The sequence below is a fragment of the Trichomonas vaginalis genome, chromosome III (genome assembly GCF_026262505.1).
Source record: "Trichomonas vaginalis G3 chromosome III, whole genome shotgun sequence".
NCBI lineage: Eukaryota > Parabasalia > Trichomonadida > Trichomonadidae > Trichomonas > Trichomonas vaginalis.
The window spans coordinates 12,781,369-12,803,214 of NC_067205.1; the positions used below are offsets into that span (position 1 = coordinate 12,781,369).

At 33.1% G+C, this 21,846-nt stretch overlaps 9 protein-coding genes and 4 pseudogenes across 13 annotated transcripts, besides 1 other annotated feature; 7 read left to right on the top strand and 6 right to left on the bottom strand.

The window, feature by feature from the left end:
- Positions 1-66: 66 nt before the first annotated feature.
- TVAGG3_0691030 (S1-P1 nuclease family) lies at positions 67-1,053 on the top strand (the record flags this gene model as incomplete). Its single annotated transcript, XM_001321171.1, has 1 exon — positions 67-1,053. The coding sequence occupies one exon, from the start codon at positions 67-69 to the stop codon at positions 1,051-1,053; it is 987 nt and encodes a 328-aa protein (XP_001321206.1).
- A 26-nt stretch (positions 1,054-1,079) lies between these two features.
- On the bottom strand, positions 1,080-1,764 carry TVAGG3_0691040 (uncharacterized protein; the record flags this gene model as incomplete). Its single annotated transcript, XM_001321170.2, has 1 exon — positions 1,158-1,727. The coding sequence occupies one exon, from the start codon at positions 1,725-1,727 to the stop codon at positions 1,158-1,160; it is 570 nt and encodes a 189-aa protein (XP_001321205.1).
- Positions 1,765-5,906: 4,142 nt separating this feature from the next.
- On the top strand, positions 5,907-7,926 carry TVAGG3_0691050 (annotated as a pseudogene). Its single transcript has one exon. A coding segment is annotated over exon 1 (2,020 nt).
- Positions 7,927-8,227: 301 nt separating this feature from the next.
- Positions 8,228-21,846: part of a mobile genetic element that runs on past the window's edge.
- TVAGG3_0691070 lies at positions 9,340-10,378 on the top strand (annotated as a pseudogene). The gene has a single exon. A coding segment is annotated over exon 1 (1,039 nt).
- Positions 12,187-12,877, top strand: TVAGG3_0691080 (annotated as a pseudogene). The gene has a single exon. A coding segment is annotated over exon 1 (691 nt).
- Positions 13,791-14,141, top strand: TVAGG3_0691090 (Poxvirus D5 protein-like family; the record flags this gene model as incomplete). Its single annotated transcript, XM_051243048.1, has 1 exon — positions 13,791-14,141. One exon carries the CDS (start codon positions 13,791-13,793, stop codon positions 14,139-14,141), a length of 351 nt encoding a protein of 116 aa, XP_051089635.1.
- On the top strand, positions 14,180-14,598 carry TVAGG3_0691100 (protein of unknown function, DUF4108 family; the record flags this gene model as incomplete). Its single annotated transcript, XM_051243049.1, has 1 exon — positions 14,180-14,598. A coding segment is annotated over one exon (419 nt), but the record flags the coding sequence as incomplete, so codon positions are not given.
- Positions 14,615-15,067, bottom strand: TVAGG3_0691110 (uncharacterized protein; the record flags this gene model as incomplete). Its single annotated transcript, XM_051243050.1, has 1 exon — positions 14,615-15,067. One exon carries the CDS (start codon positions 15,065-15,067, stop codon positions 14,615-14,617), a length of 453 nt encoding a protein of 150 aa, XP_051089637.1.
- On the top strand, positions 15,105-15,980 carry TVAGG3_0691120 (protein of unknown function, DUF4106 family; the record flags this gene model as incomplete). Its single annotated transcript, XM_051243051.1, has 1 exon — positions 15,105-15,980. The coding sequence occupies one exon, from the start codon at positions 15,105-15,107 to the stop codon at positions 15,978-15,980; it is 876 nt and encodes a 291-aa protein (XP_051089638.1).
- Positions 16,472-17,317, bottom strand: TVAGG3_0691130 (KilA, N-terminal/APSES-type HTH, DNA-binding family; the record flags this gene model as incomplete). Its single annotated transcript, XM_051243052.1, has 1 exon — positions 16,472-17,317. One exon carries the CDS (start codon positions 17,315-17,317, stop codon positions 16,472-16,474), a length of 846 nt encoding a protein of 281 aa, XP_051089639.1.
- On the bottom strand, positions 17,406-17,816 carry TVAGG3_0691140 (organellar and viral DNA polymerase type B; the record flags this gene model as incomplete). Its single annotated transcript, XM_051243053.1, has 1 exon — positions 17,406-17,816. The coding sequence occupies one exon, from the start codon at positions 17,814-17,816 to the stop codon at positions 17,406-17,408; it is 411 nt and encodes a 136-aa protein (XP_051089640.1).
- Positions 18,934-19,874, bottom strand: TVAGG3_0691150 (annotated as a pseudogene). Its single transcript has one exon. A coding segment is annotated over exon 1 (941 nt).
- TVAGG3_0691160 (uncharacterized protein) lies at positions 20,886-21,746 on the bottom strand (the record flags this gene model as incomplete). The annotated part of the gene is made up of 1 exon (XM_051243054.1): positions 20,886-21,746. One exon carries the CDS (start codon positions 21,744-21,746, stop codon positions 20,886-20,888), a length of 861 nt encoding a protein of 286 aa, XP_051089641.1.

Below are 21,846 nucleotides of genomic sequence, written 5' to 3' on the forward strand. Positions count from 1 at the left end.
ATCCAATATGATAGGAAAAAAACGATAAAATCCAATTCAATAAAATCAACAAAAAAAAATTAGATAATGTTATTTGTTTTTTCATTGATACGAGTGAGTAAATCATGGTGGGGTGCTCCTCACTATACTGTAGCTCGTTTGGCTGAAACTAGGCTCTCTCCAGAGCAGTTAAAATACATTAATGATATTCTTGAAACATGGACAAGTGAAAAAGCCGTTTTTCATGATACAGCAAATTGGCATGATGATATCAAAGCTGCAAATGTTGCTATTATGGCCAATTGGCATTTCCGAAATCAACCAATATTTTCTTCTGATTATGAAGGAGACTTTTCATATCCAACAACTTACAACATTACTGATGCCAGTAAAGACTGTATCAATACTATAATGAGCGAAACTACTACAAGCCAATGGATTTTAGGTTTTTGTTTCAGAACATTGTCTCATTTTGTTGCTGATGCTCATTGTCCAGTGCATTCAGCTGGTAGATGGAGCAAAGCTTTTCCAGATGGCGATAGAGGAGGAAACTCCCAAGCGGTTGTCTGCACTTATGGCCAACCATGCAGAAATATGCATATGCTTTGGGATTCTGCATGCCTAGATTTCCAAATATGGCCATTATCCAAGAATGATGTGGACGAATACGAAAAAAATCTTACAAATCTCTTAAATAATTATCAGCCAAAAACATATCTCCCTGAAACATATCAAAGTACTGATCCAGATGTATGGGAAAATGAAGCGTATCGGTATGCTTCGAAATATGTTTACGGAAATTTACCCGATGATTTTACTGCCAACGATACTTACATCAAAGAAGGTGCTAATGCCGCTAAGCAGCTTATTTCAGCTGCCGGATATCGCTTAGGCGAAGTCCTCCTTAAATTCTTTGAAGCTAGGAAAAATAGTTTACCTCAGCTTTATGAGAAGCCTAAAGGAACATGGTTGATAGTCGCATGGGTAATTAATGGTATCCTTATTTGTGTGAGTGTCGTTTATACTGTTGGTGAAATTCGTTCTATTGGAAAGAATCGTCACCACAAAATCTAAGATTAATAAAAAATTAAGTATCTATCTTAAAAATAATAAACATTTACTCTATATATAATATACAAATAATCTATATTCAAGGAAATAGAAAATGAATCGGAAACTTAAGCGTCAATCTCTGGGACGAAGTAGTTCATTGACTCAACGTATGAGCCAACAATTGGTATTGAAGTGTTTGAAAACATAAAATCGTAATCATCATCTTCAACTCCGTAAATTGTATTCGCTGGTGTATCATTAGTGTTGGCCTCATTGGCATCAAAGAGGCTGTAGTCATCGTCGTCCGATGTCATTCTCTTGAAGAAAGGAAGGAAACTCTGAGGAATTAAGTCCTCTGTAGATTGAGCTGTCGATAAGACAGTATCATCGTTGCAGTCTATTTGATTTGAAACCTGTATAAAGAGGTTATCATTTGATTGATAAAGATGATAAGATTTCTTGCAGCTGTAGCAAGATAAAATGATATGATGCTCATTAACTTTAGTAAGTTTAACGCATCCAAAGTCTAAAACAGAAACTGAATACATTGGAACATGATAGACTGGAGTTTTTCTTCCCAAAATTTCTTGCTGTTCTGTTTTAGATAAGCCTGTGTGCTTAGCTTCGCATATTTCAGTGTCGTCTATTGTTATGTTGTTGCACTTGCAGGCCAGGCTTCTTGATTGTGTGAACATTTATGAAACTGAAAATTAAAATTTTAATTCAAAAAAATTTTTACGGCCATTATATGAAAATTCCGCCAAGTAAAAATGAAATATTTGATGACACAATAACTCACCAAAATATCCAAAATAATTTTGCAAATTACCTCAGACTTTTCAGAGGATTGAGTGGCAACTCAATCCTCTGAAATAGTCTGTGGTAATTTTTAGTTTCTACACTATTTCAATATAAGCTCCATTTTTAAACAGTTTTTAAAAATCGAGCATTGAAAAGTGTGATGAGACTATAGAATCTCAAATTGTTCTCAAAAAACTCATTTAAAAAAGTTTTCTCCATTAAAAAATATTGCTATTTGCACTGTTGTCCACATAACAAGTATAAAATTTTCTCATTGAATTTGAATTCAATAGGGACATGATTTTCATTCAATTTTTTAGGTCGAATTATATCATTTATTTATAGCAAAGGAATCGATTATGTAACTGAAATTTTTCAATTACGTTAAAATATATTTTCATTGATCGTGGTTTATTGAAAAAGGTGATCAATGGGCCAAACTTGGAATGGTCGCTGACATATTTCTTCATTAAACAGTTCTCGTTTTAAATTGTATATTTAAAACTATTTTCCCATCGTTCAAGTTACAGAAATGGCATCGGAAATTACTCAATTTTGAGTAATTTTTATTTTATCTAATGGGTATTACTATTAATATATGCCATCAGTATACATATGCTTTTTTGCAAAAATAATGCTCAAATCTTTGAAAAAAAATGAGATGTCATGAATGTTAACTCCATTCTTGTTTTCTAATAAAATCTAATACGTTGGTATATAATTTAACAATGTGTGTACACCATTAAACGATCCTTGATCATCTTTTAAGGTGATAAATTGAGAAAGTGGTCGCCTTTACATTAGAATCTTATAATGCATCCTTTGATGTGTAATTATATTGGGTAATATAAATTTATCACATTAGTAAATGATAATCATAGATAATCTGAATTTAGAAAGGTGACCAAACTATTTTTTGAAAGTCCGCCATAACTTTAATGGTACTATTTCAGCGTGTACAATGAATACAAAAATTCTAAGAGTGCCACATAAAATAGTACTTTAGACTTGAGTTAATGCTACCAAGCAAATGTTAAAAAGATGACTTTAGTGTTTTGATAATCAAAGATTAAAATCATTATTGTCTAAATCAATAATCATAACGACAGAAGTTAATGTTTTTTCATCAGTGCTTTAAATCCATTTTTAAAAGTATACCTCAAAAATCAAAATATCAAAAAAAAATTGGCCGATAGGTTTGGCTTTAATTTTTGTCTGCTTTTATGATTTGATATGGATGTTATAATTTTAAAAGTTGAGCCAAATTCACCAATAGATTTTTGAGATTTGCAAATACTCAATAATTTTCAGCGTGTTATCTTTTATTAAAAGAACTATTTGGTTTCAGTATCATATAAATTGATATTTACTTTCTATTTGAACCTTCATTTAGCTAATGATTTAGTAATACAGATTTCATCTAATCCTTATAAGAGAATTTTGAATTTGTTATAATAAAAAAACAAACAGATATAGCTTACACTTCTATAATAAAGATACCTTTTATAGAAATCAGTATGAAATGTGTTTTTTGACACGTAAAGCTCTCAATTCATTATAACATGTTTGTCGATTTTTATATATTTTTCGCTTTCATTATCTATGATATTAAAAATTATGTCATCAGAATGTGAAATAATTAAACAAATGCCCTGCGGGAAGTATTTTATACTAGAATTTATAAAAAAAATCACTGTACGTTTAGCCTACTGGTTATGTCGTGGGGTTCAAAGGCAATATGTTCAAATCAGTAAGCACCCAGTTTTTTTTTTTTTTTATTTTTTTTAACAAGGTGAATATAACTTTTGATCGAAATCAATGAGTTACATGAATTATCATTTATCTAACTACAATTAAATTGTGAAAATATACTATCCAATATTAGCGTTTAATAAAATCAAAGATTATTGACTTATATTTTGAAAGTAATCTAAGCAGAATTTAGATATCCAAATTCTAAATATCTTCATGCTTAGATGCTAGATAATATATTCTTATTTGAAAAATTTATAATGTTATTATTTTCTTATTTGATATTTACTACAAGCAGAAAAGCATTTATATTGTAAATTAACAGATTATGATAATTATACTCGTTTTTATATGTTCTTAATGAAGAATATCAAACGTATTTCTATGAGTTTTAAAAAATGAAAAGTTTTAATATGGCTAATATATTTATTATCATTAATAGAATAAAAAAGTTTTTTTCGCATATCACTCGATGATTTACCTTCGAGTTTTGATAAATTTCGAAAAAATTTAAGGAATGCTCTTTGAATTTCTTTACCTATAAGCATATTATCTGCCGTATTATTTTTCGCTAATTGTAGAATTTTATTTAATTTTAATAATTAACCTTCTAAGCTTATTGAGAGATCACATTGTATATTTGATACGTAGTACATATGCTAAATCTGTGAATTAGATTGTAAGATATTGAACAAACGTTCTTAAACATTTTAGATTTTAGGGAATTACTGAATTAAACTATATTTCTTATATGATATCTTCATGTTTGGATGCTTTGGGTATAATTTATTGGGCTTTTTCTATCCAAATGTTTGGCAATGGTAACCCAATTTCTAACAAATTTATGATGGAAAAATTTATGACTTTTATGGAGCCGAAAAAAAAGCATAGAATGAATAAGACTATTAAAGATAAGCTGTAATTTGATTGTGAATTTTAAGAAAAGAATTTGGATTAAAATTTGAAATTCTTTTTTTTGAAAATTAGCCGATGATATGCTTAAGCTAAAAATTACTAGAAGCGGTGTGATATAATTTATATAAAAACAAAATACAGCTTGATTTATATAGTAATTTATGCTTTACATGTATTTTATATAAATTTTTATTGAATTCAAATATTCAATAGTTTTTTATGCTAGATTAGTTGTATTTATTTAAATATATTATATTGGCAACCCTTCTTTACCCTGTCCTAATAAACGCATTTTGTAAAAAAATATAGTGCATCAGTTTCGAACTAGCGTCCCCGGTACCCAATAGTATGGGGTAATAACCATTCGACCATTTGCCACGTAAAGCATCGCCAGATTTTTTTTGTATTTAATCACTCCCAAAACACTGTTTTGGCTTATTGGAAGCATATCAGACATAATCGCCATAATCAAAAAATCTATATACCCAATAACTAATAAATTTGTCGATATAGATTTTCCATAAAATTAGTTTTTAGTCTGATCTTAAAATAAATTTAATTTTTTATAAAAAAAATCACATTTAAAAGTACCTTTTTAGTAGCTCGAAATCCTGTTGGTGGATTTCGGGCGTACTTCAAAATTAGCTTTTCTTCTACATATGCAAGCTATATTTTAAATATGGGGCAAATCGGATCGGCGAAAGGAGTTTAGTTAACTTTGAATTTAGATAGAATTATCTATATAAAGTTGTATTGGCTTCAGAGTTTGTTTGCTATCAGAAGCAAATCGATTTCCAATTAAATATTTAATGTCGGGATTACTAATTAAGTAATTTGAATTAAATTGACAATAAATTGCCAAAAAATATATTGCAATTGCAGAAAATGCACTTTTGTGAAAGGTATGCTGAGGTTTTATATCCTATTGTGTAAATTATTATATTATCGAAAAAATTGTCATATAGCAAGCTAATTCTTAGAAAACGATTCATGAATTCAATAAGTATATTGCAAATATGTGAAAGTCATACCATCAATTTATAATTCAAATGAGATCTACAATGATTTGAAAGAAAGAACCGGATATTGGAAACTTATTCATTGTCTCGATATTGCCCGATATTTTGAAAAAAAAAAGGTAGTGGGGCCTCCAGGCACTTCGTGCCCTCTAGCCCTGAAGATGTTTAGTATAACTTTGTCCGGACAAGTAAGGGTCTATCGTCGCTACAGGAAAAGTTACGGGCGTTCCAAGGAAGTATACTTTGAGAAGCCTTTTCTCCATTTTAAAACAAGATAGGACGGTTATTTTACAAAACTGACAACACTTTGACCGAGTAGTTTTTTTGTGCTGAACAAAAAGTGTCATATAAACATCTGTCAAAAACCGCTTTTTAACTTCACTTAAAATGCCACGTAAGCTACGTAAGAATATACGTAAGAGGAAGAGAGCATTGAAACATCCAATAGTAAAACTGACACCACAACAACAGTTGCAACAACAAATTATGAATGACCCCACTATGTTGCAACAAATGTCAAGCAACCCTATGCTTTTAAACCGAGTTATTGGTGCACAGAGTGGAGGTTTAAGAGCGGCACTTTTAGCGAAAATGGCAGGCTATGGTGGAGCTGCAGACGGAACAGCTTATAACCCTCAAAGTCAAATGAATTTGAGTTCACTCAAAAATCAAATAACAGATGTCAAAAAGTCAAACATAGACATACAGAAACAAATAAGTGAAAACGAAAAGAAACTAGAATATGACAGACACACAAAGAAACTCAATGAGTTAAACGTAGAGAAAAAGAAAAGAAAGAAGAACAACTGAAAGAACTAAGTACAGAGGAATATGCGAAAAAAGTGTCAGAAAAAGCAGCAGAAGTAGCAAAAATGGAACAAGATGTTATAAATTTGAAAAACCATACTACTCAATATAAAGTACTGAAAGATGAAGAAATAAAACAAAAAGCCCTGAAGACATATATGGATAGCGATGAGTATAAAAAAGAAGTTGAAGCAAATGTAAAGGCAGAAAAACTTTTACAGTTGCAAACCAAACCGTACAGTATGAAAACTTAGCACAAGAAAGTAAAAATAACGACGCAGCCATGCAAAAGGCAATGAAAAGCGCAGAATATATAAAAGCTAATAATGACTGGTTAGATGCCCAAGCCAACGCCAAAGCAGCCCAACTTATAGGGTCAATAAGGACAAAAATACAAGCGGATGAAGACAGTTCAAATGAAGCTTTAATGAATGCTGACTTTAAGAACGCCTTCGAAGCTCTTCATAGTAAGGTGAACTAGTGAACGACTTCTCATCTGGAAAGAAACTGAAGTCTGAAGGTTTCGACAAAGAGTTAAGAGAAGTAGCACAAAATATGACGAAAATAACAGATGCAGCAACGAGACAGGCAGTTCAAAGTGCCTATGACGCCGTTAGAGCAACTGTTGTGGAAAGTCAAGAAAAAGAGTTACAACAAGACCAAAACAGACCTAGTAAATGCTTTCTTAAAAACGAAAAGTCAGGTAGGACATTATGCTGCAGATGGAACATATGTGCCAGCTGGTGGAACTTATATACCAGCTGGTGGAACTTATATACTAGCTAGTGGAACTTATATACCACCAAACCCTCCAAGAGAAGCACCTGCACCAGGACTACCTAAAACATTTACATCGTCACATGGACACAGACACAGGCATGCACCAAAACCAACACAACAACCAACAGTTCAAAATCCAGCACAACAACCAACAGTTCAAAACACTGCACCACAACCAACAGTTCAAAACACTGCACCACAACCAACAGTTCAAAACACTGCACCACAACAACCACAAACAGAGCAAGGACATAAAAGAAGTAGAGAACAAGGAAACCAAGAATTCTTAAAAATGCTTAAGGAAGACTATGGTTACCCAGATACTCTTGACTTTAGTGACAGATATAAAGAAGCTATTAAAAAGTTCAAGGAAGGAAATGCTGACCCGAACCTATTTAGCTTTATGGTTCAGCACCAAATCGGATATAATTTCAAACCTGGAAAATACAAGCTCGCTAAGGGATATGATTTAATAGCATATCATCCAAATGACATGACTGAATTTACTCCGAGATATTTGGTGTCAGAGCTAAATGATAATTCAACTCTCTTCATGAAACGCGTAAAAAATAGAGACGGAACGAAAGAAGAAAGGCTTATGAGTCCGGATGACTTAGATGGGGAATTTGTTAAAAACGGTCTCGGAATATATGAAATGCCAGCAGATGAGGTACAAGAAACTCCACAGGAAGAAGTTCAGATACAACCAGACATGGAAGAAATAGTTCAGCAACAACAGCTAGAAGAGCCTGAAGGAAACGAACAAGTTCCTCCTTTGGAAACTAACTTCACAGAACTAGATGAAGATTTGGAACAGCCGAAAAATCTTGACCCTCAACAAGACTATGAGGTGAATATGGAATCTTTCCAAGAGTCTAAGAAAAATTCGGCTGACATAGTAGAAGAATATCGAAAAATGTTCGCCGACATACAAAAGACTCCAACATCAGATGAAAATATTCAGCATAGAATGGAAGAACTGAAAGAAAGTGTACGCAAATACAACAATCCTTTTTACTTACGACCATATAACGTTCAATCTTTGGCTGAACTCGGTGAAAAATAAAAGGTTAAATTTCACCAAAACATATAGAAATGAAACATTGTTTAAAGTTCATTCAGAACCTAACCAATATGGAAACAAACCTACTTTTGTTTCTGCAGACTATGGAACTACAATGAGATGGGGTCATAAAGCTAATCCGGATAGGTGGTTCATAAACTTACAACCACAATTCCAAGAAGTTGTAGACGCAATGGAAGTGAATGGTGAACCAGATATAGCTGGTATTTTCAGCGCGGCTTTAATGCCATTGAAAGATATGAAAGATGCAGATATTTTGAACCAGTATGAAATGAACATGGCTGATGGAAATATAACACCTGACGTTCTAGAACATTTATCTCAAAGAACTACACAGAACCATAGAGATGGTATATTTGGTGAAGAGTTTAGAAAGAAAGTTAGGGAGAGAGAAGGAAGAGAACCTATTGTACATGACCTTGCAAACGAAAGTTTGCAAAATGTCATAAAAACTTACTTTGCAGACAATGAACCGAGAAGGGATGAATATTTAAGAAAACTCAAATGGACAGTACCAAATGAAATGTTAGTATTGAAAAAACATGTTCCTTGACAAAATAAAACCAACTACAGAAATAAATGACGCAAGACTGAAACATTGGGTAAAAGCTTTCCCATTCACAAAAGATATTATTGGTAACATGGAAAGAAAACCAGAATGGCTACAAAAACATATATTTGGAAACGAGCTTATTCCATATGGACAAGCTCTGTTTGAAGAGCTTGAACCGGAAACTCAGGAAAAGTCATGCAAACAATACGCGAAGACTCAAATAAAACTATGACAAAAATCTTTCTAGGATATAGGTTACCTGAGATGGGCGACCAGAGCCCAAAGGCAAAAAGGACATGGGAAATTTACAACATACTAGGTGAACATGAGGCAAAGATGCAACAACTTGAAGCAGAGGGCAAGTTACCAAAAGCGACACCAAAGAAGAAGAGTAGAACAAAGTGAAAATAGTGAAGAAGTAACTTCATCTAGTGAAAGTAGTGGCAATGAAGGAAAAAGAAGAGTTAAAAAACTCAGTCAGGAAGAAAGTAAAGCTTGGTACGAAACAATTATGACAAATAAATCCAACTATTCTATATTTTTACCCATATGAAATGTACGCCGCTCAGAATATAACACCAACAGTTTTGGATGCCATGAACGGAAATGTTTCCGAATGGTATAACGAATGCGACAATGCCATTAGAAGGTCAGAAATAGTTCCTGGAACTTACGAATATACAACTGCTGTTTCTTATGGAAACGTAGGTGAGTTTGGAGAAGGTTCTTCAACAACAGTAGATATTGCTTGCGACAGGTTTCATATTATTTCTATTGACAACTCATTCTTATACGTGGAACAAGACATTGAAATAAAACCTTCTGCCAAGTTGTCTGACAAGAAAGGTTGCAATGGAATTTTCTATGTCGGATACCAATATGCTCCAGAAGTTTTCATGGGATATAAGATATATTCTAACTCTAACTCTGACTTAGTTCAAACAGTAACATGGGCAAACTATGAATGGTTCGCTTTGAGAAACTCAGTACAACCACAAGCTAGAGAACAAACAGACCAGTATGCAAATATTGAGAAAATAAGAAACTTGACCCTAACGTTCCAGGAGTTTATGTTAACCTTTCTGGTTCAGATGGAACTGCTGCCACTAAAGTAAAACTGAAACTTAGAGTTCCTTTGTCATCTTTCCTCATCTTCAGGTTTTTAAGATACTTGCCAAACTGGGCAGGAAAAATTTCTATTGAACTTACTCCAAGCAAAAATAACTTAGTCATTGCACCAACACAAGACCCATTCACTCTTACAGACGTAATGGGAACAAATAAAACATCATTCGCCGACTTTTGCAAAGACAAAGTTGACTTAGACTTTGGTTTCTCAAACTTCAACAATGAAGTAAACTATTATTTCAATGCTGCTGGAACTGCTTGGGACCCAGTTAAGTTCACATGCGAAAAGTTTGAATGCAAGAGAATAGAAAGCAGACTTGCAGTCTATATGTTGGACCCAGATATTTCAAATGCTTTAGCTGCCAAATATATTGCAGTTCCACTTATGTTCCCTATACACCAAATATCTGTCAAAGACTTTGCAGGTGAAGTTGGAAACCAAAGTGCTGACCCAGGTGCAAGAACAGATATTGCTTTAACAACTGCAATGAAACATGCAGATACTATGTTTGTACTGTTCAGACGAACTATAAATGACTATTCTTGTTTCTACAACCCCGGTATTAAATATCATATAAACATAGATGGCAAAATATTATCCAAGAGAAGAATATTCTACAGTTGAGGATATGAGGTCATACAACTTGACATTAGATGCTATGAACTTTAACAACAATTTCACAACAACCATTAACCCTGAAATGCAAAGTTCTATTATGCCATATGTGAAAGTATGGACTCATACAGGAGGTCAAAAAACTCAATATACAAATATGGAGACCGTTCAAACTTTTGGCTTGGCATTCCATTTGCTGACTCAGAAGACTTTATGGGTGGTATTTCAACTGTTTGGTACAGTTCAAATACAATATACTGGTGACAGAGACGGTCCAGATGAATTGAGAGCAAAGAAGTTTACAAAACCAATAGCACTTTTCACGGAAGATGCTCTTTTGAAGATTCGTTCGATGAAACCTGCTGGGGCTCCTCAGATTGGCATAACGACAGCTTCCATCGAGCAGATTTTGGCAGCAGGTCAGTAAGTTGTTCTTGAACTGACTTCTCTCCGTCAAATATTGACAGTACGCCAGTTTTGACATAATATTGTATTATAAACTTTCCTTTAGAAATATCTGTAAGTTTTGAAGTTATATTTTTGTCTGCTTCAAGAACTTTCACCATTTCAGTTATACCAACTTTCTTTGCTTTATGAAAATATTTAGGTTCAGCAAATATTGCTATTCTATAACATTTACCATTGTTTGTATAAAGAACTATTCTGTCAATGTATTTGTATTGTTTGTGTGTGTAAACTTTGTTCTGCTTCAATTCGAAGAGATACTCGAATACGTCCATCTTTTTATTCTAAGTAAAATGTCATTTCCGAAAAATAGAAGCGTGAGTGTTTCAAAAGGTTTAATGGCGGTGGCAGATGTGAAGTTAAATTCACCAACTCAAACAAACAGTCAAAGTGTTATTGTCAATGTCAAAGACAGAGATGTTGAAGTGGGGAAACCATACGAAGACGAAGATGGTATAGCAATTGTTCCTGTAAAAGAACAACCAACATATCCTGAAAGTTAGCAGAGACTTAAGTTCTGTTGCAGATATTCGAAATGACACCAACAACTTAAAGACAAACTTCAAACTCAGGAGAAGATTTGTCAAGCTTTAGGTATAATGTTAAACTTGGTCGAACACAACCCTGTAAAAGTGAACTCATATGTCATTGCACCTCATGAAGTTTTGAAAGAACTATTGAAACTTTTGACAGAGGCAGACGATATAAACATCAAAGAAATAGAACCCGACATTAGTTGCTGTGGTGTTTCATATAATGTCATTGACAAGATATACGTTATGAAAGGAGGTGAAACGTTGAACTTAAAGTATAGTTTCCCAGACGTCATAAAAATATTTGACGACCACAACATTTCATTAAAATTTATTTGCTAAGTAAAAATGTCAAACTTCTTGAAAGATGTTTGAAGAAAAATAATAAGACTTATTTCATGTAAAGGACTTTACACACTTTTGAACGATATGAAAGACCCTGTTTTGTTTTTCGTGTAGACAAAGGAAAGTTCTATGTCTTTACAAAATATTTGAACTTCTTAGACAGAGAACTTCAAGAAACGCCATGTGAAAGTTTAGATGAAGTCTTCTCCACTTTCAGAAAAACTTTTAAATATATATAAATGGCAGAAGATATAATGGTTTATACTATTACGACTAAAAACCCTGAGTCATATAATTCTATAACAACAAACTTACAAAGTCCTCAAGGACGGTATTGTAAACTAACTTTAAACACAATGACGACTAAAGCCTGTTTTGCTCTTTTGACACCAGAAGACTTTATTGTTGTGAATGGTAAAAAATACTCCTTTGAAGATACTTACTCAGATATACCACCAACAGGTTTTGTTGACTTATTTAATACTTTAAGTACGGGTGTAAACATGTGCTGCAACTAGAGCAGGTTTCATTATGTTTGGATGTCCGACTGAGTTTACTATAAACGATATGAGCTATAATACAAAACTTATTTCTGGTTTTTACTACCAACAGTTTCCTATAACAGGAAAAGGTGTCATACAAGGAATGTCTATTCCATTGACATTAAGCACACCAATCTTATATATTGTTTCAAACTTAGGTTCAAAGTGTTATTCGAATGTTGACAGAAACTATTATGACCAAAAGATACTTATGCGTATAAACAATACTTTCTCTGCTGGTTTGCCTATTGTTCATTCGAATGCAGAATTTTCAACCTTAGTGAACTCAAACACTTTGGCAAGTATAACGTTGACATTAGTTGACGCAAACTTTGTTCATGTAAAACTTTTATGTCCTATGTATTTGTCAATGACGGCAGAAAGTTTCGAATTGGAAGATGCAACTGGTGAAAGTATTGTATTACAAGAACAACTTCAACAACAAATAGCTCAAGAACAACAAATGCAACAAATGCAACAAATGCAACAACAAAGTCAAGAATAAAAAAAATATTTTTTTTATTTTTATAAAAATGTACAGAATAGATGTTTCAGATTTTTATGACTTCCAAGCATTCAGAAATATGTGTCCATTTCGAGACTATAACAAAGCAGTCGAGAATTTGAAACGTTTAGTCATTTATGTCGACTCTGCCCCAGAATGTTATGTTATGAAAGAATGGGATGTAGTCTTTAACAAACCTAAAGCAACAATAGTTTCAGAACAAGAATGTAGACAGAAACTTAAGAAAATAAAAGTCGTACAAGTTGGCATGAAGATGTTAGATGCTTGGGATATCTTATTGTCAAAGTTAGAAGATTTTTCAGTTCGAGGTATAAAGTTTTATACACCTTCTCCAAACTTCTATTCTATCTTCACTGGATATAAATATGAACAAGTAGAATGGAAAGAAAATATTATAGAAGCTTGGTTAGACCATGTCAAAGAAATTATATGCAATGGAAACGAAAGAGTCTATGAGTATATCTTATGTTGGTTTGCAAACATCTTACAACATCCAAGTGCTAAGAATGAAACTGCTCTCATTATAATTGAAAAACAAGGAACTGGTAAGAACACATTCTTTACAGATATTTTGTGCAAACTGTTAGAGGGCTATTCGAATCCGAATATGACAAACTTAGAAAACATCTGTGGCAAGTTTAACTCCTCAATAGAGAATATGAAACTTATAGTTTGTAACGAACTTCAAAGTATAGATACAACAAAAGTTTTGAACTCAGATGCTTTGAAGAGTCTTATAACAGACAAAGTTGGAGTTGTTGAAAGAAAGTATAAAGACCAAAGAGTTTGTGAAAATGTTGCAAACTTCATTATGGTTTCAAACAATACTGTTCCGATGAAGTTAGAAAGTTCTGACAGAAGATATGTAGTTGTCAGAACGTCAGATTCTCATATGCAAGATACAGAATATTTTGACGACTTAGCAGAAACTTTGACATCTGACTTTTACAACCACTTGTTCTCATATTTCATGACATTAGATATTTCTAAGTTCAATCCAAGACAAATTCCACATACCGAAGAGAGACAAACATTGTTAGAAGCAAACAAGAGTGTATATGAACTGTTCATAGATGAAACTGACTTTGAGTGTTTAGATGAAAGGTCATTGTACGATTCGTATAAACAATATTGTCAAGAATATGGTTATATGACAGCGTCTAAACGAACATTCTTGGCAAATGTCAAAAGTCTTTTAGACGTACAGAATGGTGTATATACAAAGAAAAATTTTTCTGAGTAAATTTTAAAAAAAAAATATTTTTTTATCCGATAGAAAAGATGGCAAAATTCATCTCAGTAAACAAGTACATGTCAGGACTTAAAGAAGAACTAGACCCATTCACATATTTGAATGTTTACTTCTACCATTTTGAAAAGTCTTCATTCAGCAAAGTTTGGAACATCGAACCAGTTAAGTTTGCTGTCGTGACTAAAAATGGTGCGAAATTTGAAGACTTAGACATAGAAGGTTTGTTAACAGTCAAAGAAAGTTTTGACAGAAGGTTTTCAAACCTTAAAGAAGGCAAAGCATACAAACTTGTTATACCTTATGAACCAAAGAAAGCAGACGACTATGAATATTATGAGTCTAAAGTTGTAGAAGTTCAAGGTAAATTGGGTAAAAAGATTTTAGAGTCTAAGCCAGTGTTTACTCCTAAAGAGGAGAGAACATTGACATTGACCCAGAAATGTTCTAAAAATAAAAGTTTATTTTTACATGTCAAATTTCTTTTTCTCTGGAACTGGTTCAGGTTCTTTCTTCTCTTCTTCTACTTTCTTTTCTTTCTTTTCTCTCTTCTTCTTTTCTGGTGGAGTTATGTCAAATTTGGCGCAACTATATTTATGTAAAAGTTCTTTGTCCTTTAATAGCTCATCTATTCTGTTTTCTATTTCATCTTCAAGAACAGCGCATGTGTCTTCTTTGCATTCTAAGAACTTTTGTTGGACTTCATCTTTCCAATCGGCGTCATCTCTGTCAACAAGTCTGTCATTGACAAATTTTAAGACTGCTCTGCTTAATGTTTTATGGTTCTTGTCATATTCCCAGAAACAGAACTTTAGAACAAATTCACCTTTCTTGTTTACACTATGTAAGATTTTATGGTCGACAGATGTTTTGCTGTCGAAAAGCTTGTCTCGAATATAGATAGCGAAATCGCTAGACATTTTCTAAAAGATAAAAATTTTAATTTTTTCTAAAAATATGTTAGAAAAAAAGTTTGCTGACATTGACAAGAAATTTGAGAATGTTTTAAACAAGAACAAGAGGAAGTTAGAAAATGCTCAGATAAAGCCTATACATGAAAAGTTCTTATTTGCTCAGAATGGTATAACAGGTCTAATTGCACCACCTGGGTCTGGTAAGACTTTCACTTATCTTAAAATGGCTGCACAACAACAAGAACTAGATGAGAAGAACCCATTCTATGAGTTAGTTGTTATTTGTAGTACTTCTGGTCAATTTGACCAAACCGTCAATTCGTTCAAAGATATTATAAAGAAGTCTAAGTTAGTATGTATAAAGGATACTGAGTTGTTAGATTGGATAAAGAAGTACCAAAGAAGGGTTTTGAAGTACAATGCTATAAATGAGTATATAAATTCTAAGTTTAAAGACCCAAATGAGGAAATGCAGAGAATATTAGAGAAGAAACACTTCAGAAACAAACAGAAAGAGATAGAATACATTTCGAAGAAATTGCAATCTTACGATTGGAAGACATACCCTCATAGATGTCTTCTTATCTTAGATGACTTTGCTTCTCATCCTTTGCTTAAGAATAGAGAACAAGATATGTGTCGAATTCTTAAGAAGCTCAGACACTTTAACATCTCAGTTGTCATTTGTGTACAGACAGCCAAGAGTTTAAGTAAGGATGTAAAGAGAATACTTACTGACATTGTACTTTTCCCCGGATTGTCCGAAGACGATTTCATGGAACTTATGAAAGAGTCCATGGCAGGTAAGTTTGACAGATATGAACTATGGGAGAAGTACAAAGTCATACAAGACCCTCATACTTCTTTCAGAATTCATATCTACGCGAACATAGTTCAAATTGTAAAAAGTCAAGCGTAAAAAATCTAAGTGTTTAGTCTTAGTAAGTAAGTCTGTTGTGGTTCTGCAGCTTTCGGTTCTTCTGGCTTTGGAAGGCATTCAGGAAGAGGAACGTCAGTCATCCGTTTGTGTCCTGTCGGAAGGAAGAACTTTTCCTGTCGGAAGGAAGAACTTTTCCTGTCGGAAGGAAAAATTTTTCCTGTCGGATGGAAAATTTTTTTCTGAAGTTCGACCAAAAAGTTCTCAATTTTCGAAAATTTGAATGGTTTACGGACGGACAACTGGAAAAATTTTTCCTGTCGGATGGAAAAATTTTTCCTGTCGGAAGGAAAATTTTTTCCTGTCGGATGGAAGAGTTCTTCCTGTCGGAAGGAAAATTTTTTCCAGTTGTCGGGAAAATATTTTCCTGTCGGATGGAAGGACTCGGAATGCAAGAAAGACTTGACGAGGCAATTTACCTAATTGAGCTACCTGAGCCATCTGAAGTCAAGCGTAAAAATAAAGAGTGCAATTTACTCTACTTGTTTGAAGTTGTCAAAATACTCTGTTATTTTTTCCTTTAACAATGGCAAATCTTCTTTGAAGGTAAGAATTGTACAACCTTTAATATCATAGTGTGTTTGAGGTAAAGTATCTTGAACTATTTGTTTCACATCTTCATTTGGAGTCATTGAAATCGGTAAGTTTTCGCGATAGAACCAATTTCTGTCAGATTTGTAAATCTTAGCAAGGTCGTAAAAGCTTTTGTTGTTTCTTCTGACTAAATGCAACATAACCATATCTTTATCTTCTTCATTTTCCATCTCTTCAGTATAAATCATATACTTATAGTTCTTTTCCTTTCCTTTTGGTACCGAACGTGGTATTCTTTTCTGAATGTTTTTGTCTTTTGCTTCAATGACTTCATCTTTTGCTTCAATGACTTCATCTTTTGCTTGAAGTTTCTTTTCCATCTCTTCACGTTCTTGTCTATGAATTTCGTCAAGAAGTCTGTAAACATGCCATGCATAACGAGGAGAAGCCCACATTGCAACTGCATTTACTAAAAGTCTATGTACATAATATCCTCTTAAATTTATTGGCAAATTTTTACGATTTTCATGTGTTTTATGCAAGACCGAAAAAAGTCGGTCTAGAGAAATTTCACTCAAAAGTTCTTGTGTGCTTTGGTTTTTGAACCAGTCGTCTGCGTGTTTAGTGTCTGGAGCAAAACATGCTGTCAAAATACTTTGCATTTGGTACATATCGTCTTTGACCGAACGAATGAGACGGAGTTGTTTGTTAAACTGTATGTACTCGTATTCTTCATTTATAGCTTCATGGACTATAACTGTTGTTGTGTTCTCTGTTGTTGACATATCTGTCTTTACATACAAAATAAAAAAATTTGTTAGAAAAAAATTAGCGTTATTTTCTGACTTTCACAAAAGACCAAAAATAAACGCTTTACATGTATTTTTCAGCAACTTCGTCAAATAATTTTATAGCTTTATCTATCTCATCTACTTCAAACGTTTCTTTACCTTTTATGGGAGCACCATACATTTTCTCAAACTTTTCAAGTAGTTCTGTTTCTGCAGCTCTCATATCATTAGCAAACACAACCTTGACTCTATTGACTGTAGAGTCATATCTTTGAGTTATATTATATGTTCTTCCTATCTTATATCTCTTTGTATTGAAGTCCTTCGGTTTCTGAACGATGTAAAGTAAGCCTTCACTGCAACGTTCCGTATCGAATGAACCATATGTTATGAAGTTATATCCAACAACTGGGTCTAACCATAACAAAACTATTGGTATAAGACTTTTGTCAATGAGATATGCTGCAGTTCCATAGAATTTTACCGATATCATAAGCTCAGGATTTCTTGTCAAAATTTTCTGAGTTGAAGCATTTCTAACCCAGTCCTTTGTTTTCTTTCCAGATGGAAATATAATGTCTGACAAAGAATATTTGTTGTATTTCTGAGTATCTTACGTTTAAATCACCTATTCTAACCACTTTGGTGTCATTGTCTATCTTTCTAACTGTTTCAAACTCAATGTTTGTCATTTCTGTTCTTACATACAAAATAAAAAAATAAATAAAAATAAAACTAACTTTATTTTTTCTATCTTAAGGAAATTCATGAATTTCATAGAGTTTTGGCGACTAAGGTTTCTTACCTACTCGCTGTTCTTCACTGTTTTCATACGGAATCTCTTCTCTCGGTTTTCCGAGGGAAGCAAGCATATGCCATTTTTTGACGAAGTGAAGGTTTGCACTTCGTCAAAAAAATCCCTGAAATCAAGAATTTTGTTGCTGAATTCAGCAAAAATAAAGTTTAGGTGAAGAGGTGAGATCTCACCTGTTTTCTCACCTGTTTTCTCACCTGTTTTCTAACATGGTCTAAAACACACAAAACTCATGAAATTTGGTCATTTTTCAGCAAAAATAAAGTTTAGGGTAGAAGGTTAGATCTAACCTCATTTCTACCCTCTTTTCTACCCCAGTTATTTCACAACCGTTTTACATGGTAAACGTTATTTTTTAAATTTTGTGAAAACTCAACGGTTTGACACAAGCCCTAAAAATTATTTTACTCAGAATTTTGTTGCTGAATTCAGCAAAAATAAAGTTTAGGTGAAGAGGTGAGATCTCACCTGTTTTCTCACCTGTTTTCTCACCTGTTTTCTAACATGGTCTAAAACACACAAAACTCATGAAATTTGGTCATTTTTCAGCAAAAATAAAGTTTAGGGTAGAAGGTTAGATCTAACCTCATTTCTACCCTCTTTTCTACCCCAGTTATTTCACAACCGTTTTACATGGTAAACGTTATTTTTTAAATTTTGTGAAAACTCAACGGTTTGACACAAGCCCTAAAAATTATTTTACTCAGAATTTTGTTGCTGAATTCAGCAAAAATAAAGTTTAGGTGAAGAGGTGAGATCTCACCTGTTTTCTCACCTGTTTTCTCACCTCTTTTTTTCACAAGCGTTTTACATGAATTGTACGATGTATATTTGAAATCCTAAACAGTTTTGTAGCTTCTATTTCTTCGCTGAGGATATCGAATGTTTTAACAATGCCGAAGGTTTCTTTATACTTCTTCTTGACGTCAGATAATAGGAAATCTTCTGCTGTTGGATAGTTTTTGTTCAGAAATGCTAACATGTCCATTTTATCTTCTACCGGCTTTTCTGCTTCTTTCTTTAAGTCTGCATAGTCGTTTCTCATACGTTCTATCTCTTTGACGGAGTAGTTATATCTCCTCATTGCTGCCTTACATTTAGAACATTGCGGGTTCATTTTTGCGTTATATTCTGAAACCTTACCTGCTAAAACAACTAAAGCGTCAATTGCTCTCTTCATCTCAAACATAGCGGGTCTTATTTGTTTGTTCCATACCTTACATCTTCTATCTTTATCTCTTATCTGCCATACACATTCAGCAACTAACGAAACAAAGTTGTCGTAGGTCTTAAATTCTTCAGATTTATATATGTCAGAGATGTTCTTATATACCATATCGCAATCTTTGTCCATAACCTTATGGTTGCAATGAAATCCTAGAAACTCATAATTTACTTTACGTATGAATTTCTTTATTTCTACTGAGTCAGTTGCTTTGACTTCAATTTCATCGAATTCAGGAATAGTTAGTTTTTGCTGTTGGATTTCAGGCAATTTGGGTAAATGGTCAATAATGTCCTGCATTTCATAAAGATACTGTTCATTTGTTTCATCTTTCGCACTACAGTCTAAATTACTTGTTAACAGTTCTTGCTTTATCTTCTGGATTTCTGTTTCAAAAGTATATGAAGAAGGAATAAAGCTTTTCATCTCTACTAACATTGACGTAGGATTCATGACTAACGAGTTGGTGCTGCTGTTGTTTGAATTGTTGTTGTGCCGATTGTTGAAATCATATCTTTTATACAAAATAAAAAAATAAAAAAAAATAAAACTAACTTTATTTTTTATTTCGGGAAAATTCATGAAAATTCAAGAGGTGAAAAAAGAGGTGAGAAAACAGGTGAGATCTAACCTTCTACCCGACATTCTCGTCAAATACAAAAAAATACAAAAAAATGACACTTTTTCATTAGATAACTGTTATTTTTTGACGAAGTGAAGGTTTGCACTTCGTCAAAAAAATCCCTGAAATCATATCTTTTATACAAAAAAATACAAAAAATGACACTTTTTCATTAGATAACTGTTATTTTTTGACGAAGTGAAGATTGACACTTCGTCAAAAAAATCCCTGAAATCATATCTTTTATACAAAATAAAAAAATAAAACTAACTTTATTTTTTCTATCTTAAGGAAATTCATGACAAATTCAAGAGGTGAAAAAAGAGGTGAGAAAACAGGTGAGATCTAACCTCTTCACCTAAACATTATTTTTGGGTCCTTTACGCTCATTACGATGAAGAAGTCTTGACAAAACATGTACGAAGAAGTCATGAAAATTCATGAGGGTGAGAAAAGAGGTGAAAAAACAGGTGAGATCTCACCTCTTCACCTAAATTATATTTTTGGGTCCTTTACACTCATTACGAAGAAGTCTTGACAAAACATTTACGAAGAAGTCATGAAAATTCAAGAGGTGAAAAAAGAGGTGAGAAAACATTTACGAAGAAGTCATGACAAAACATTTACGAAGAAGTCATGAAAATTCAAGAGGGTAGAAAACAGGTTAGAAAACAGGTTAGATCTAACCTTCTACCCTAAATTATATTTTTGGGTCCTTTACACTCATTACGAAGAAGTCTTGACAAAACATGTACGAAGAAGTCTTGACAAAACATTTACGAAGAAGTCATGACAAAACATATACGATGAAATCATGACAAAACATTTACGAAGAAGTCTTGACAAATTCACGAGGTTAGAAAACGTGTTAGATCTAACATGCTAACATAAACATTATTTTTCAATACTTTTTCAGCACTTTTCCGTAGTTATATATGAAAGACAATTCGAGATAAAAGTCATAGTACAATGGAATAATATGTTGCACACCATTTGTTGTGAACCAAACTTGAAAGTCAGAGAAACTGTTACTAGGTGGTTCGTAGAATTTAGAAGCAAAGTCATAAAAGTCCTTACCAATACATAGAAAACTATTGTTGCTTGAACTGAAACTTGCATGACACATAACATTTTGAGGGTCAAACACGTTTCTATAAACTGTCAAATCTGCTGGTGGAAGTATAAATTGAAATGGACCATCTGGTGGTAATGGTTCGTTCTGGTTTAGTAACCGAAGAAATTGTGCCCAAGAACGTTTGTCTACTTTCCAAAATAAAAACTCTGTATCTCTTGGAGGGTTAATTTCAATCTTTTGAAATGAAACGGTGGAGTTCATCTTGTCATATTCTAGTTTCAGATAGTATGTTCCATTTAGTAAAGAGTCGTATTTTTCTTGAAATTCCCAATAATATTTGTTCATTTGAGTTTGAAAGTCATTTAGAGTTTTCTCAAGACTTTCGTCTGAACGAACTGTAAAGATTCTCATTTCGTCAAATTTGTCTATTAGACCATCAGAACCTTTATACTGCCCATGAAAATATACTGCGAACATAAATGCGTTAGTTCTATTTGAAAACAAAACTCTTCTAAATCCTATTGCCTTTGCATCTGAAGGACTTTGAAGCCAACGAATTGGATAGTCAAACCTGTATGTTCGGGATGAAATTTCTTCATCTGAAATAGTCCTACCAGCATTTGTAAAGATATAGTCTAACGGTTTTGTATCTGCTACTTTTGTTCTTTGTTTTTCAACCTGAAGCATTTAATATATGTAAAAATATATTGTTTTAAAATGGTATGCCATTTCATATTTCTCATCTAACAAACAAGTTTCCCAACGGTCTTCTCCAACAAACTCAGCG